This window comes from Meles meles, chromosome 18 (assembly GCF_922984935.1).
Source record: "Meles meles chromosome 18, mMelMel3.1 paternal haplotype, whole genome shotgun sequence".
In the NCBI taxonomy this organism is placed as follows: Eukaryota; Metazoa; Chordata; class Mammalia; order Carnivora; family Mustelidae; genus Meles; species Meles meles.
This window is the reverse complement of record NC_060083.1, coordinates 5,167,286-5,182,143: the sequence shown is the minus strand read 5'-3', so window position 1 is coordinate 5,182,143 and position 14,858 is coordinate 5,167,286. Positions and strand designations below refer to the sequence as shown.

Below are 14,858 nucleotides of genomic sequence, written 5' to 3'. Positions count from 1 at the left end.
CCCAAGACCCTGAGATCATGACCTGAGCTGAAGGCAGAAGCTTAACCCACTGAGCCACCCAGGTGCCCCCTCATTCTTTTTTTATGGCTGAGGAATATTCTGTGTATATACCACATCTTCATTATCCATTCATCATTGGATGGACCTTTGGGGTTCAGCCATGTCATGGCTGTTGTCAATAATGCTGCCATCAACATTGGGATGCGTGTATCCCTTTGAATTCATATTCTTGTGTTCTTTGGGTAAATACCCAACCCTGTGATTATGGAACATAATCACAGATTATGATTATTAAGAGATATGGATCTCTTTAATTTTCCAAGGAACCTCCATACTGTTTCCACAATGGCTACGCCAGGTTGCATTCCCACCAACAGGGCACAAGTGTTCCTTTTTCTCTACATGTTAGTCAACACCTGTTGTTTCTTGTGTTGTTGATTTCAGCCTTTCTGACAGGTGGGAGGCGGCATCCCATCGTGATAGGCATTTCCCTGATGATAAGTGACAAGGAGCATCTTTCCTTGTGTCTCTTGGCCCCCTCTGACTATCTTTGGAGAAACGTCTGTTCCTGTCTTCTGCCCATTTTTTAACTGGGTCATTTGGTTTTTGGGTGTTGAGTTTTATGTGTTCTTTATATATTTTGGATACCAGCTCATTATCAGATAATGTCATTTGCAGATACCTACTCCCATTCCGTAGGTTGCCTTTTAGTTTCGTATCTTTCCTCTGTGTTGCAGAAGCTTTTTATTTTGATTAAGTCCCAGTAGTTTGATTTTACTTTTGTTCCCTTGCCTCAGGAGACATATCTTGAAAGAAATCACCACAGCCAATGTCAAATAAGTTACCGCCTGTCCTCTCTTCTAGGATTTCTATGGTTTTGGGTCTCACACACATTGAGGTCTTTAAACCATTTTGAGTTTATTTTTGTGTGTGGTGTAGGAAAGTGGTCCAGGTTCCTTCCTTTATGTGTACCTGCCCAGTTTTCCCAGCAGGCATTGTTCAAGAGATTTTTTTCCCCATTCGATATTCCTTCCTGCCTTGTCGAAGATTAATCGGCCATATAATTGTGAGTTTATTTCTGGATTCTCTTCCATTGATCTCTGTGTCTGTATTTGTGCTAGTATCATACTGGTTTGGGGGGTTAAGGTTTGAAATATAACTTGAAGTCTGGAATTGTGATGCCTCCAGCTCTCCTTTTCTTTTTTAGGTCAGGGTCTTTTGTGGTTCCATTCAAATTTTAGAATTGTTTGTTCTAGTTCTGTGAAAGGTGCTGTTGGTATTTTACTAGGGATTGCATTATATGTGTTGCTTGCTTTGGGTAGTAGAGACATTTTAACAATATTTATTCTTCCAATCCATGAGCATGGAATGTCTTTCCATTTCTTTGTCATCTTCAGTTTCTTTCCTCAGTGTTTAGAATTTGCAGAGTACAGGTCTTTGACCTCCTGGTTATTAGGTTTATTCCTAGGTTTCTTATTATTTTGGGGGGCATCTTACAACTCTATTTGATAGACTTTTTTCCTCCCCCAATTTTTTTTTTATTATTTTACAAAAAAGCCCCGCAGAAACAAAAAACTGCTAGGACTGTTCTGTAAATGTCTCCTGGCAAATGTGTGAAGGCTTCTCTAGGACAGTGTTTCTTGAGTACGGGTTCCAACCCATTAGAGATAAGAGAGTCAATTTGGTGAGCATAGTAGAAAATACTGGAGTACATCAGACATAATATGAGTAAATATTCTGTATTGTGCCCTTAAAAGATGTTTCATCTGGGTATTGTGTTTCAATGTCAAATGCACTAGATAATGACACATTGTTTTCTACAATGCTTTTAAACAATTTATAGTTAGAATAATGCTTTGTAGCGATTTCCCTTACTCCCTATCTTTACTGTTTGGAATTGTCAGACATTATTATCAGGCTGGTTGATGGACAGTGGTATTTCTTTGTAATGTAATTTGTATGTTCCTGGTTACGAATGAGGTTGGCCACATTTTTATATGTTTGTTAATCATTAGAAGTTTCTCATCTCAGAAGTTAGTCTTCAGCCTATTTTTCTATAGAGTTGGTTTTTTTTTTTTTTTTTTGGGTTGACTTTTGGAACTTTCTGACATGAATGCTATGATGTGATGTTATGATATGTTCTGATATGAATGTTAATACTTTGGCAGTTACATATATATGTTTTTACATATATCTTCCTCCATTTTCTGACTCTCTTTTCATTTTTTTTCTCAACTACTGTAACAGAAGTTAATTTTTATGTAAACATTCTTTTCTTTTATGGTTCATCTTTTTTTCCCTCAGTGTGTCATTCCATGGATATATCATGGATATATGATATCCATGACATGGATATGTCATTCCATGCAATATAAGACATTGCATATATATTCATGTCTTGTGGTTTAAATTTAATCAGGACTTGGGTTTTATGCATGGTTTGGGGTAGAACTCTCATTTTCTTTTTCTTTCTTTCTTTTTTTTTTTTTTTTTTTTGAGAAGGGGTATTCAATTAATCCAGCCCTACATACTGGATAAACACATCTTTTCTGCAATCTGGCACAACACCTCTATCATCTATCATTTTTTTGTATGTGGATCTATTCCTGGACACGCTTCTGTTCTCATGTTCAGTGTGAACACTGATATAATACTGTCTTAATTGCTCTGACTTTAGTAAGTTTCAGTATCTGGTGGTGAAATTCCTCCAGCCTGTTCTTCCTAAGGATGACTGGTTTTTTCTTATGTCTTTGCATTGCCATAGAAGTTTTAGATTGGCCTCATTAAATTAGGTTGTTTTTTTTTTAAGATTTTGTTTATTTATTTATTTGAGAGAGAGCAAGAGAGACCACAGAAGGAGAGGGAGAAGCAGACTGCACACCGAGCAGAGAGCCTGACATGGGACTCAATCCCAGGACCCCAGGATTGTGACTAGAGCCAAAGGCAGACACTTAACCAACTGAGCCACCCAGGGGCCCCTAAATTAATTTCTAAAAGTCCTCATTTGAAATTTTCATTCAAGTTCCATTGGTATAAAGAGAACTGATATCTTTATAAAGTTAGTTCTTTCTATCCATTAATACAGTATATCTATCTCTCATTTTGTCTTTGTTACTGTCTTCTACTAATTTTTTTCTCCAGAAGATATTGCCCATCTTTTATTACATTTATTCTACCTTTTTTTTCCTGTGTTAAGTGATTTTTAAAATTAGATCTTCTAAGTATTTGCTGGTTATATTGATTTTGTTATATTGCTCTTATATCCAGCTATCATTCTAAACTTTTATTATTTTTAATAACTTCTATAGATTATGTCAGTTTAGCTTCTTTCTCTTCAGTTTTAAATCCATTTCACTTACTTATTGAGCTGGCTAGAAAGTGATAGTAGGCATTGTTTTCTTGGCTTTAGAGGGAATGTTTTCAACATGTTCCCATGGGAAATAATGTTTTATAGGTACATTTCAAAAAACAAAGGTAAGCACTTTCCTTATTTTCCCTATCTTTCTTGAAGGGGCATTGAGTTTTATTAAATATTTGTCTGCATTATTTGAGAAAGTCATGGTTTATCCTTTAATCTGTCAGTGTGATGAATTACACTTGCAGATATCTAAAATTAAATGACTCTTGGGGCGCCTGGCTGGCTCTGTTGATGGCGCATGGGACGCTTGATCTCAGGTTTTTGAGTTTGAGCCCCATGTTGGGTGCAGAGATTACTTAAAAATAAAGTCTTTAAAAAAAGGAAAACTATTCTTGCATTCCAGCGATTAATCTAATTTGTTCATAATATGCTAATTTTTGAGGATATTTTTATGATTCTTAATGTATAGGACTGGTCTATAATTTTTTCTTTCTGCATCCTTATCTAGTTTTGGTAACACATTATACTTCTCTGTTAGCATGAGCTGTGTGTGTTGTATTTTATTTTTTTTGAAGAGTCTGTACAAGTTTGGAAGGAAACATTTGTTGAAAAGTTTCCTGCTACATATCTTGGTCTTCTTTTTTCCTTGTGGAAAGATATTTAATTACTGCTTCAGTGCTTTTTTTAAAGGTTTATGGGACTAGTCAGACTTCCTATTTATTTTTGAGTCAGTTTGAGCTTGCTTTATTTTTCTAGCTCTTTGGCCATTTTGTTCTGTTTTCAAATAAAGCTGTTCATAACTTTCATTTATTTTTTTAATCTCTGCAGTATTGCTGGTTATATTCCACTTTTCTTTCCTATTATTATTTCCTTCTCTCTCTCTTTTTTTGGATAAATCGTATAGAGATTTGCTATTTTGTTAGTCTTTTCAAAGAATTAACTATTAACTTTGTTGATTCTATTTTTTTCTATTTTACTAATTTCTTCCCTTTGTTATTTTCTTCCTTCTCATTTCTTGAATTTTAAACTGTTTATACTTCTCAAGTATTTTCAGCCTCTCTTCTAAAATAAGCATTTGAGTTTCTATATTTTTCAAAGTATCACTTTGCTCACAAGTTTGATATTTTATTTTACTTAAGATTTTTATTTATTTGTTTGACAGAGAGAGACACAGTGAAAGAGGGGACAGGAGCAGGGGGGAGCTGTAGGCAGAAAGGGAAGCAGACTCCCCGCTGAGCAGAGAGCCTGATATGGGGCTCAGTCCCAGGACCCTGGGATCATGACCTGAGCAGCAGGCAGAGGCTTAACCAACTGAGCCACCCAGGCGCCCCTCAAGTTTGATATTTTAACTGTTCAATTCTCAGTATTTTAAATTTCTAGCCATGTCTTTTTGACCTCTGAGCTATTTAGAATTGTTTTTAAAGTTTCCAAATCTTGTATGTGTGTTTTTTTAAAATTTTAACTTTTCAGCTAATTATTGCAACTTAAATTACCTCAGGGTAAGAGAACATTGTCTGCTTGGCATCTCTTCTTTGGTTTTTGTCGAGATGTGCTTGAAAGGCTGCAAGGAGGTTAATTTTTGGAAATGAATACTTATGTGCACGAGAATTTCTGTTCTATAGGGATTAGGTTCAGTGTTCCAGGTGTGTCTGTCAAATGTGTTAACATGTTCTTCAGATCCTCTGTGTCTTTACTTCTTGTATGTGTACGTAACCTCTCATTAATTAAAAGAGAAATGGTACATTTCTTTTATGGTACTTTTTTAGGGCTTCCCTCAAGTGCTCTGTTTTGATTTATATATTTTGTGGTTTTAATCGGGTACATCCAAGTGCAGAATTCTTACAGGCTCTTGGTGAGGTAGGCTTTTCATTATATTGGGTTCCTTCCTCCCTAATGTCTTTGTTGTTGTTGTTTGTTTTTTTGTTTTTTTGTTGTGGGTTTGATTTTTGGTTTTTTGGGTTTTTTTTTTTTGCCTCAAAGTCTATTTGGGCTAACAGTAATATGATATTAATTAAAAATAGCCTGGTATATGGTTTTTTTTTCTTTTCTTTTAAATCTTCCCGATTTTTCTCTTGTTAGTCCTTTCACTTGACAGTTTGGGTTGCTTCCAGCTCTTCGTCATTGCAAGTAAAGCTGCTGCTGGGCATTCATGAGATGTTGTGGGGGTGTTAGTATGAACGTAAATTTTATTTTCTCTAAGGTAGCCTTGCTAGGTCGTCTGGCACGTGTGTGTTCAAGTTTGTAAGAAACTGCCAAGCTGTTTTCCATAGGGGCTTTACCATTTTGCGTTGCCCTCAGCTCCCGGCCACATGGGAGAGTTCCAATGGCTTTACAGTCTCTCCAGAACGTAATATGGTGAGGTTTGAGGGGTGGTGGTGGTAGCATTTTTGCCACATGAATAGCATTACTTCATTTGGGTATAAATTCACATTTTCCTAATGGATAATGTTGAGAAGCTTTTTCCATGCTTATTTGCTACCCATAGATCTTCCTCGATAAAGTTTCTGCTCAGATTTTTTGCCCTTTTTTTAATAGGATTTTTTTCTTATTGTTGAGTTTGAAAGTTCTTTATATATTCTGGCAATAATTCCTCTGTCATGTATCTGATCTGCAAATATTTTCTCTTTCTGTGGGATCTTTTTTTAACACTGTCTTTCCTAGAGCAAAAGCTTTTAGTTTTGATGAAGGATTTTTTTAAAAGATTTTATTTATTTATTTGACACAGAGAGAAATCACAAGTGGGCAGAGAGGCAGGCAGAGAGAGGGGGTGAAGCAGGCTCCCCGCTGAGCAGAGAGCCCGATGCGGGGCTTGATCCCAGGACCCTGAGATCATGACCTGAGCTGAAGGTAGAGGCTTAACCCACTGAGCCACCCAGGTGCTCCGGTTTTCATGAAGTTTTACGCATCAGTTCTTTTTCTTTTATGGATTATGCTTTTGTTATCATATCAAGAACTCATTGCCTAACCGAAGGTCAAAGATATTTTCTCATATATTTTCTTCCATTTATAGTCTAATTTTTATACTTAGGTGTGTGAACTATTATGAATTAGGTTTTTTTTTTAATATTTTATTTATTTGACAGAGAGAAATCACAAGTAGGCAGAGAGGCAGGCAGAGAGAGAGGAGGAAGCAGGCTCCCCACGGAGCAGAGAGCCCAATGTGGGGCTCGATCCCAGGACCCTGGGATCATGACCCGAGCCGAAGGCAGAGGCTTTAACCCACTGAGCCACCCAGGTGCCCCATGAATTAGTTTTTATACATGCTGTAAAGTATGTATGGGTCAAGGTTCATATTTTTTGCATATGAATATTCAGTTTTTGCATATGAATATTCAGAACAATTTGTTGGAGACTCTATTTTTCTTCCTTTGAATGGCCTTTGCATTGTCCTAAATCAGTGGTCATGAATCAGTTGGTTATATTGTCTAGATCTTATTTATTCTCTCCTATTGCTCTTTCTATCTTTTTACCACTGTACTCTTTTGATGACTTAAAGAAGTCTTAACATTAGGTAGTGAGTCCTACAAATTTTTTTCTTTTTTTTTAAGATTTTATTCATTTATTTGACAGAGATCACAAGTAGGCAGAGAGGCAGGCAGAGAGAGTGAGGGGGAAGCAGGCTCCCCACTGAGCAGAGAGCCCGATGTGGGGCTCAATCCCAGGACCCTGAGATCATGATCTGAGCCGAAGGCAGAGGCTTTAACCCCCTGAGCCACCCAGGTGCCCCTAAATTTATTTTTTCTAAAAATTATTTTAGATCTTCTACTTCCTTTTCAGTTTTGTATCAATTTTATATTCAGCCTGGCTGTAGCTACAAAAAATCTTGATGAAATTTTGATTGGGACTAGATTAATTAACCCATAACTAATTTTCGAATATTGGTATCTTTATTATGTTGCATTTTCCAATCCACACAGTTTTGTGTCTCCATTTATTTAGAGCTCCTTTGATTTGTCATAAGCATTTGGTAGTTTCCAGTGTACACCTTCAGTACATATTTTGATAGATTTGTAGGTATTTTATTTTTTTGTAGCAGTTGTCAATGGCATTTGATTTTTTTGGGGGGGGACATTTAATTTTTTTTTAATATTTTATTTATTTGACAGAGAGAAATCACAACTAGGCAGAGAGGCAGGCAGAGAGAGAGGAGGAAGCAGGCTCCCCGCGGAGCAGAGAGCCCGACAACGTGGGGCTCGATCCCAGGACCCTGGGATCATGACCTGAGCCGAAGGCAGAGGCTTTAACCCACTGAGCCACCCAGGCGCCCCGACATTTAATTTTTAATCTCGGGATTCCTGTGTTTATTACCAGCATATAGATGTAGATTTAATTTGTATATGTTTACCTCATGTCCTGCAACCCTGTTGAACTCATTTGTTAGTTTGAGGTATTTTTTTCCCTGTAGATTTTTTTGGCATTTTCCACATAGACAATAATGTCATCTGTAAATAGGGACATTTAAATTTGTTCCTTTCAGATCAGTTTCCTTTTTGATTACTTTTCTTGCCTTATTGCACTGACTCAGACTTGTGGCACCATGTGGGATGAGTGTCAAGTTCAGACACACTTGCCTCAATCTCCGTCTTAAGGAACAAGGTATCTAACCTTTCCCCATTGGGTAAGATGGCAACTGTAGGATTTTTTTGGTTTGATTTTGTGTTTTATTATGTTTTGCAGATGTAATTTAAGTTGAGGAAGTCCCTTTCTATTTCCAGTTTTCTGAGAGTTTTACCAAGAGTAGGTTTTGAATTGAATTGCATTTTCAAATGCTTTTTTCCGCATCCATTGATATGATCAGGTTTTTCTTTTTCAGTCTGTATGTAATATGATGGATTTTATACTGATTGATTTTCAGATCCCTGGAATAGTGTCTCTGAAACAAACCCAACTTGGTAATGGTGAATAATTATTTTTATATTTATATTTTATATTACTGAATTCTATTTGGTAATGTTATGTTAAGGATTCATATACCTCTATATTCATGAGGAATATTAGTCTATAGTTATTTTTTTTTTTAACTCTTCTTTGGTTTTGGTATCAAAAGAATACTCCCTTCATAAAATGAACTGGGAAGTCCTCCCTCCTCTTCTGTATTCTGGAAGAGATTGGGTAGAAGTGGTGCTATTTCTTTTTTAAACATTTGGTAGAGTTCTTTTGTGGAGGCTTCTGGACCTTAAGATTTCGGGGGGGTGGGAGGACTTAATAGTACGAGTTCAATTTTCTACTATTATAGGGCTATTCAGATCGCCTATTCCTGGGGTGCCTGGGTGGCTCAGTTGGCTAAGTGTTTGCCTTCAGCTCAGGTCGTGATCCCAGGGCCCTGGGATCAAGTCCCGTTTTGGGCTCCCTGATCAGCAAGGATCCTACTTCTCCCTCTCCCTCTGCCACTCTTGTGCTCTCTCTCTCTCTCTGTTAAATAAATAAATAAAATCCTTAAAAAAAAAAAAACACCACAAATTGTCTGTTCCTTTTTTTTTTTTAATTTATTTGACACACCAGGGAGAAAGAGCATAAGTAGGCAGAGTGGTAGGCAGAGGGAGAGGGAGAAGCAGGCTCCCTGCTGAGCAGAGAGCCCAATGAGGGACTTGATCCTAGGACCCTGGGACCATGACTTGAGCCAAAGGTAGGTGCATAACCAACTGAGCCACCAAGCACCCCTCAAATTGTCTGTTCCTACTGGGTATATTATGGTAGTTTGTGTTTTTTTGAAGAATTAGTCCATTTCATGTAAATTATTACATTTACATACATAAGGTTCTAAGACATTTAGACATTTATAGGGTTCTGTAATGATATCTCCTGTTTCACTCTTATTATTGGTAATTTGTCTTCTCTTTTTCTGTCTTTTCAGTTGTGTTATGGTGTACTTCAGTTATACTTATTTTTTCAAAGAACCAGCTCTATCATTGATTTTTCTCATTTATTATTTCTTTTTGTTTTAAACATTCATTTGTGCCCTTATCTTCATGCTATCCTTCCTTGTCCATACTTTGGATTTATTTTGGTCAACTTTTTATAATTATTACAGTAGGAGCTTAGATTTTAATTTGAGAATGTTTCTTTTTCTAATGTATGGATTTGGTGCTGTCAGTTTCCCTCTTGGCATTGCTTTGGCTATATACAACATTTTGATACATTGTATTTTCATTTTTATTCAGTTCAGTATTTTTTTTTAGATTTTTTTATTTATTTATTTGAAAGAGAGAGATCACAAGTAGGCAGAGAGGCAGGCAGAGAGAGTGAGAGGGAAGCAGGCTCCCTGCCGAGCAGAGAGCCCGATGTGGGACTCGATCCCAGGACCCTGAGTTCATGACCTGAGCTGAAGGCAGCGACTTAAACCACTGAGCCACTCAGGCGCCCCCAGTTCAGTATTTTTTTATTTATTTCTTTTGAGACTTTCTCTTTGACTCATGGATTATTTAAATGTTTTATTTTATATCCAAGTATTTGGATTTTTCAGTATTTCCTTCATATCTTTCTGTTACAAATTTCTATTTTGATTCTACTGTGGTCAGAGAGTATATTATATGTGAGTTCAGTTATTTCAAATGAATTGAGGTTTGTCTTATGGCCCCAGAGATTGTCTGTCTTGGTATATGTTCCATGAGCCCTGGAAAAGAATGTGTATTCTGTGATGTTGAATGGAATGTCCTGTAAATGTCCATTCAGTTCTATTAGTTAATGGAGTTGTGTGTTCTCACTTATTCTTCCTAATTGTTTGTATCTAGTTAGTCTGTCAGTTGTTAAAAGAGGGGATTTTGAAGTCTCCGATTATAAATGTGGATTTGTCTCCTTTTAGTTCTGTACATTCTTGCTTCACATATTTTGTAGTTTTGTTGTTTAGTTCACCCACATTTAGGATTGCTGTGTCTTCCTGGTGGATTGACCTTTTCTCATTATATTATGCTCCTTTCTGTCTCTGGTCATTTCTCTATATTGAAATCTTCTTCATATGTTCATGTAGCCCCTCCTGCTTGCTTCTGACTAGTGTTTACATGGTATATTTTTCTACAGTTTTACTTTCAATCTACTTGTATAATTATATTTTAAGTGAGATTCTTGTAGGCAACATATTTTTTAAAAGGTTTTATTTGTTTTTTTGATAAATAAGAGAGAGAGAGAGCATAAGTGGGGGGAGTGGCAGAGGGAGAGGGAGAAGCAGACTCCCTGGTGAGCAGAGAGCCTGGTGTGGGGCTCAATCTCAGGATGCAGGGATCATAACCTGAGCAGAAGACAGATGCTTAACTGACTGAGCTACCCAGGTGCCCCTAGACAATATATTTTTAATGCACTCTGCCAATTTCTGTTTTTTTAATTGACATATTTAGACCATTTACATTTAACATAAGTCTGGCTATCTTAAGGCTTAAATCCATTTTATGTTCTATGGTGTTTTTTACCCCTGTTTTTCATTGTTTTATTTTCTTTTTCCTTCCTTCTGGGTTAGATTACATTTTGATTTCTCTATAGCATTTTTGAGTGTATCTCCTTATGTAGCTGTTTAATGGTATTACGTATGCATAGCTTTTCATAGTCTACTGATACCATTATTTTACCAGTTTGAGTGAAATCTAGAAACTTTACTTTCCTTTATGTGCCTTTACCATCTCTCAATTATAATTGTATTAAATATTTCTTCTACATACATTTAGAGACACATGCACAATGTTATAAATTTGCTTCAACCATCAATTTAAAAGACTCAAGAGGAGAAAGAAGACTATTTTATTTACTGTTTTTGATCACCAAGTTTTTCTTTCCTTCCTGATACTTCAAGGCTGTTTCTTTTACCATTTCTTTTTTTTATAGTTTTTTATTTAGAACTTCTTTAGCAATTCTTTAAGGCAAGCCTGCTAATGACACATTTTGTTAGTTTTCCTTTATTTGAGAATATCTTGTATTTTTTTTTAATTCCTGTAGGATACTTTCATTGAATATAGGATTGTAGATTAGCAGTTAGTTCTTTTCTTCCAGTACTTGAAAAAATGGTGTGCTTCCTTCTGTATTCTGTAATTTCTCATCAGAAATCTATAATTCAAATGGTTTCCCTTCTGTTAGTAAGGTATCACTTTTGTCTCTCTGCTGTCAGGTTTTTGCCTTTAGTTTCAGAAATTTGACAATGAGTCTTAGTGGGGACTTCCTTATGTTTATCCTGTTTGGGTTTCTTCAGCATCTTGAATATTATGTCCTTTGCCATATTTGGGGAGTTTTCAGCTGTTATTCTTTTGAGTACTTTTTCAGCCTTACCTTCTTTTCCCTCTTCTGGGACTCTGATGAAATAAATATTTAATTTTCTATTATAGTTCCACAGGTCCCTTGTTTTTGTTTGTTTGTTTGATCTATTTTTGCTCTGTTGTTTAGACTAGGAAGTGTCTCTTGTGCTTTATTCCAGTTCACTGATTTTTCCTCTTTTCCCTCCATTCCAAAGTTGAATCTGCCCACCGGGATTTTTCAGTTTAGATCATTGCATTTCTCAACTCTAAAATTTTCACTTTGGCCTTTTCTAATCTTCCTCTGGTTTTGACACTTTCTGGCTTTTTGTTTATTTGTTTCAGTCATGTTCATAAATGCTCATCAAGGCATCTTCACAGCGAATGATTTAAAGTCTTTGTCATAATTCAGACATCTCTGTCATTCTGCTTTTGGCATTTATTGATTGTCTTCTTTCAATTTGAGATCTTTATGATTCTTGATATGATAAGTCATTTTTTTTTACTTTTTTTAAATATTTATTTTTATTTGTTTATTTACAGCATAACAGTGTTCATTGTTTTGGCATCACACCCAGTGCTCCATGCAGTACGTGCCCTCCCTATTACCCACCACCTGGTTGATAAGTCATTTTTTATTGAAACTTGAGTATTGTATTATAGCATGAAATTCTCAGTTTTATTTAAACTTTCTCTTTTAGCTGATGTTCTCTGAAATCATTTGAGCAGGGGAAGGGAGAATTCTGCTTTGTTACTGGCAGGTGGAAATAGAAGTCCAGGCTCATTGCTTGGCCTTCAGTGGCTCCCACTCCCCCAAAAAGGTGGTGCTGCTCATTACTGCTGGGTGGGAGTGGAAATTCTGGCTCCCCATTGGACCTTCACTGATACCTTCCTGACTGGGAGGTGTGGGAGTAGTTTGTTATGGCTCCCCACTTGACTTGTATCTATGCTGTGGCAAAGGATGGTTTTGTTACTACTGGATGGTGGTGAAAGTCCTGACTCCCTCCCAAGCCTCCTGTTACACCACCTCCACAGTGAGGGAGAAGGATGCCTTATCACCACTAGGTGAAGGTAGATGAATGGACTGCTCATGTGGTTTCCACTGTTACGGACAAGTGGTGACAAATTCCCCAGCTCCATATTCAAATGTCTCTGATGCTACACTGGCCAAGAGGAGGTGGGGAGGGTTGAGTGCCTTGCCTGGCAAGGGTCGAAGGCTAGGCTCCCTTCCCAGCATTTGGTGGTATGGGTGGGGTAGGACAAGTTTTTTTTTGTGGTGTTTTTTTTTTGTTGTTGTTGTTGTTGCTACATCCTGTAGCATTTTGCTCGAGTGAGCAATTATTGTCTATAGACATTTTCTATCTTGCCAGGTTGCTTCTTTCCTGATCCTTTGGCTACAGAGACCTGGCTTTTGTTGGGCTTGTTTTGGCTGTCCTCACTGGTGTTTCAGTTCACAGCTTCTAAAGCACTACGTGTGGAATATGTGAGGCAGAAATCCCCACCCTCCACTCCATGCCATTCATCGGATCTGGTGGTTCCTAGCCAGTCTGCCTTGTGCCCACCTTGCGGAGATTTCTTGTTAGTTTTATACATAAGGTCCCAGGGTTTTATATTTACTTAATGAGGGGGAGCACATGAAATGTGTTCACGCCATCCTCCCAGAAGCCGAAGTCCTCATGCTTTTCCTTCAGTGTATCATTCATTCTTCAATATTTCATGCAGATGTCACTGTCTTCGATAATCCTGGTCATTGACGTTCTCCAGGCTCTCCCTATGTTGTTTCTTCTTTCTCTGTACCTTTAGTGCTGACAGTTTGTTTTCATGGGAATTTGCAGTTTATATGTGAGAGTGTGAGAAGGAGAGAGAGACTCCCAGAGACACAAGAGAACACACCTATGCGAGGGAAACCATTGACTGAACCTTACCCGTGAGATTCTCCAGATGAGAAATTGAGACTGCTTTACTCCAAAGAAGATTCTCATTCACCCCGGACGGGATGCCAGTAGGGTTGCTAATAGGTTGGGGCCACTTCAGCCTGTGCCGAAGTTCTTCCTCAGAATGTGTTCAACTCCGGGTCAAGCCCCCTACTTTCTGGTGGGGGCACCTTACCCTCGGTTGTCCCATCTCCATGGTGACATTTGCATTCGTCACCAGAACTCAGTGTTTTCTTCTTCTATGCTGTTTATTGATCCCTGCTCAGATTTCTGTTACTTTTACTTGCTTGTCTGGGGGAGGCTATGGGGCACAGGTTGGGGATCATGCCTAATTCTGTTACTTAAAAAAAGAATGTTTGGAAAGAAAGAAACGTGTTTGCTGTCTTTCATCCTGGCTCCAGTCTGTAGCAGAAGAGTGTGCAGGGGCTCTTGTTTGTTGTTTGCTGGAGGATTTACGGTTGGTTCCCAGTCAATCCCAGGATTGTTCGTATTTTCTCTTATGAGAAATCTCTGCTGTGCATATCTATTTCTCTCATCTCGCCATGAAAAGAGAGTGGGGAATAAGAAAGAGACTATGTTCCTAATTATTTTTTATTTTTATTTTACTTTTTTGCTGATATGTTTCTCAATTTTCTCTTTAGGGCAGAGAAGACTGAAGTTCTGAGCGAAGACCTTCTTCAGGTAAGGTCGTCACTGGTCCCTCACATACAGACACTGAATATGTCTTCCCATCACGACTTGAGCCATCCCCACAGCTGTTTCAACTGCTCAGACTGCTCTTGGTGCAGTCTCTGTAGACACAACCTTTTCTCCTTTACAGTCTTTAAATTCCGGTTTACATAAGAGTTTTTGGGGGACATGGCAGTCATTTGAGTGCAGGGCTCACCAAGAACCCCTAAGTCTGCCATTGCCTGGCTCCCTCCGTTTCTCCATGTTGGGTGTTGTCTCCCCAGCAATGCTTGTCTCTGCAGAACACAGGCTCGACTCCCCTCCCACAATCATCCAGATCGATGGCCCCACTTCTCCTGACCTTGGCCTCGCGCGGTGACCTGCCCTCCACCGCCCCCCCCCTGCCTACCCCTGCCACTGCTCTCTCTGCAGGTGGAGAAACGCTTGGAGCTGGTGAAGCAAGTTTCCCACAGCACGCACAAGAAGCTCACTGCATGTCTCCAGGGTCAGCAAGGGGCTGAGGCCGACAAACGTTCTGTAAGTGCCTTCCTACCCCCGCCCCACCGGCAGCCTCCCCCCTGCAGGACAGGGGACCCACTCTCAGGGCCTCGTTTGGTGTGGCTGTGTCATCCCTCCAGCTAGTTCTGTGTCTGCGAGTTGGCAGGTGTTTCTGTGGTGCGGCAG

At 38.4% G+C, this 14,858-nt stretch overlaps 1 protein-coding gene across 4 annotated transcripts in view; it reads left to right on the top strand.

Moving 5' to 3' along the window:
* Nucleotides 1-14,858, top strand: part of ARHGAP44 (Rho GTPase activating protein 44) — a 166,655-nt gene that overhangs the window by 75,982 nt on the left and 75,815 nt on the right. For all 4 annotated transcript variants that reach the window (XM_045984174.1, XM_045984173.1, XM_045984176.1 and 1 more), the window contains exons 2-3: nucleotides 14,147-14,186; nucleotides 14,607-14,711. In XM_045984174.1, coding sequence (XP_045840130.1) covers nucleotides 14,147-14,186; nucleotides 14,607-14,711 — 145 coding nt within the window. The remainder of the gene's footprint in view (nucleotides 1-14,146; nucleotides 14,187-14,606; nucleotides 14,712-14,858) is intronic.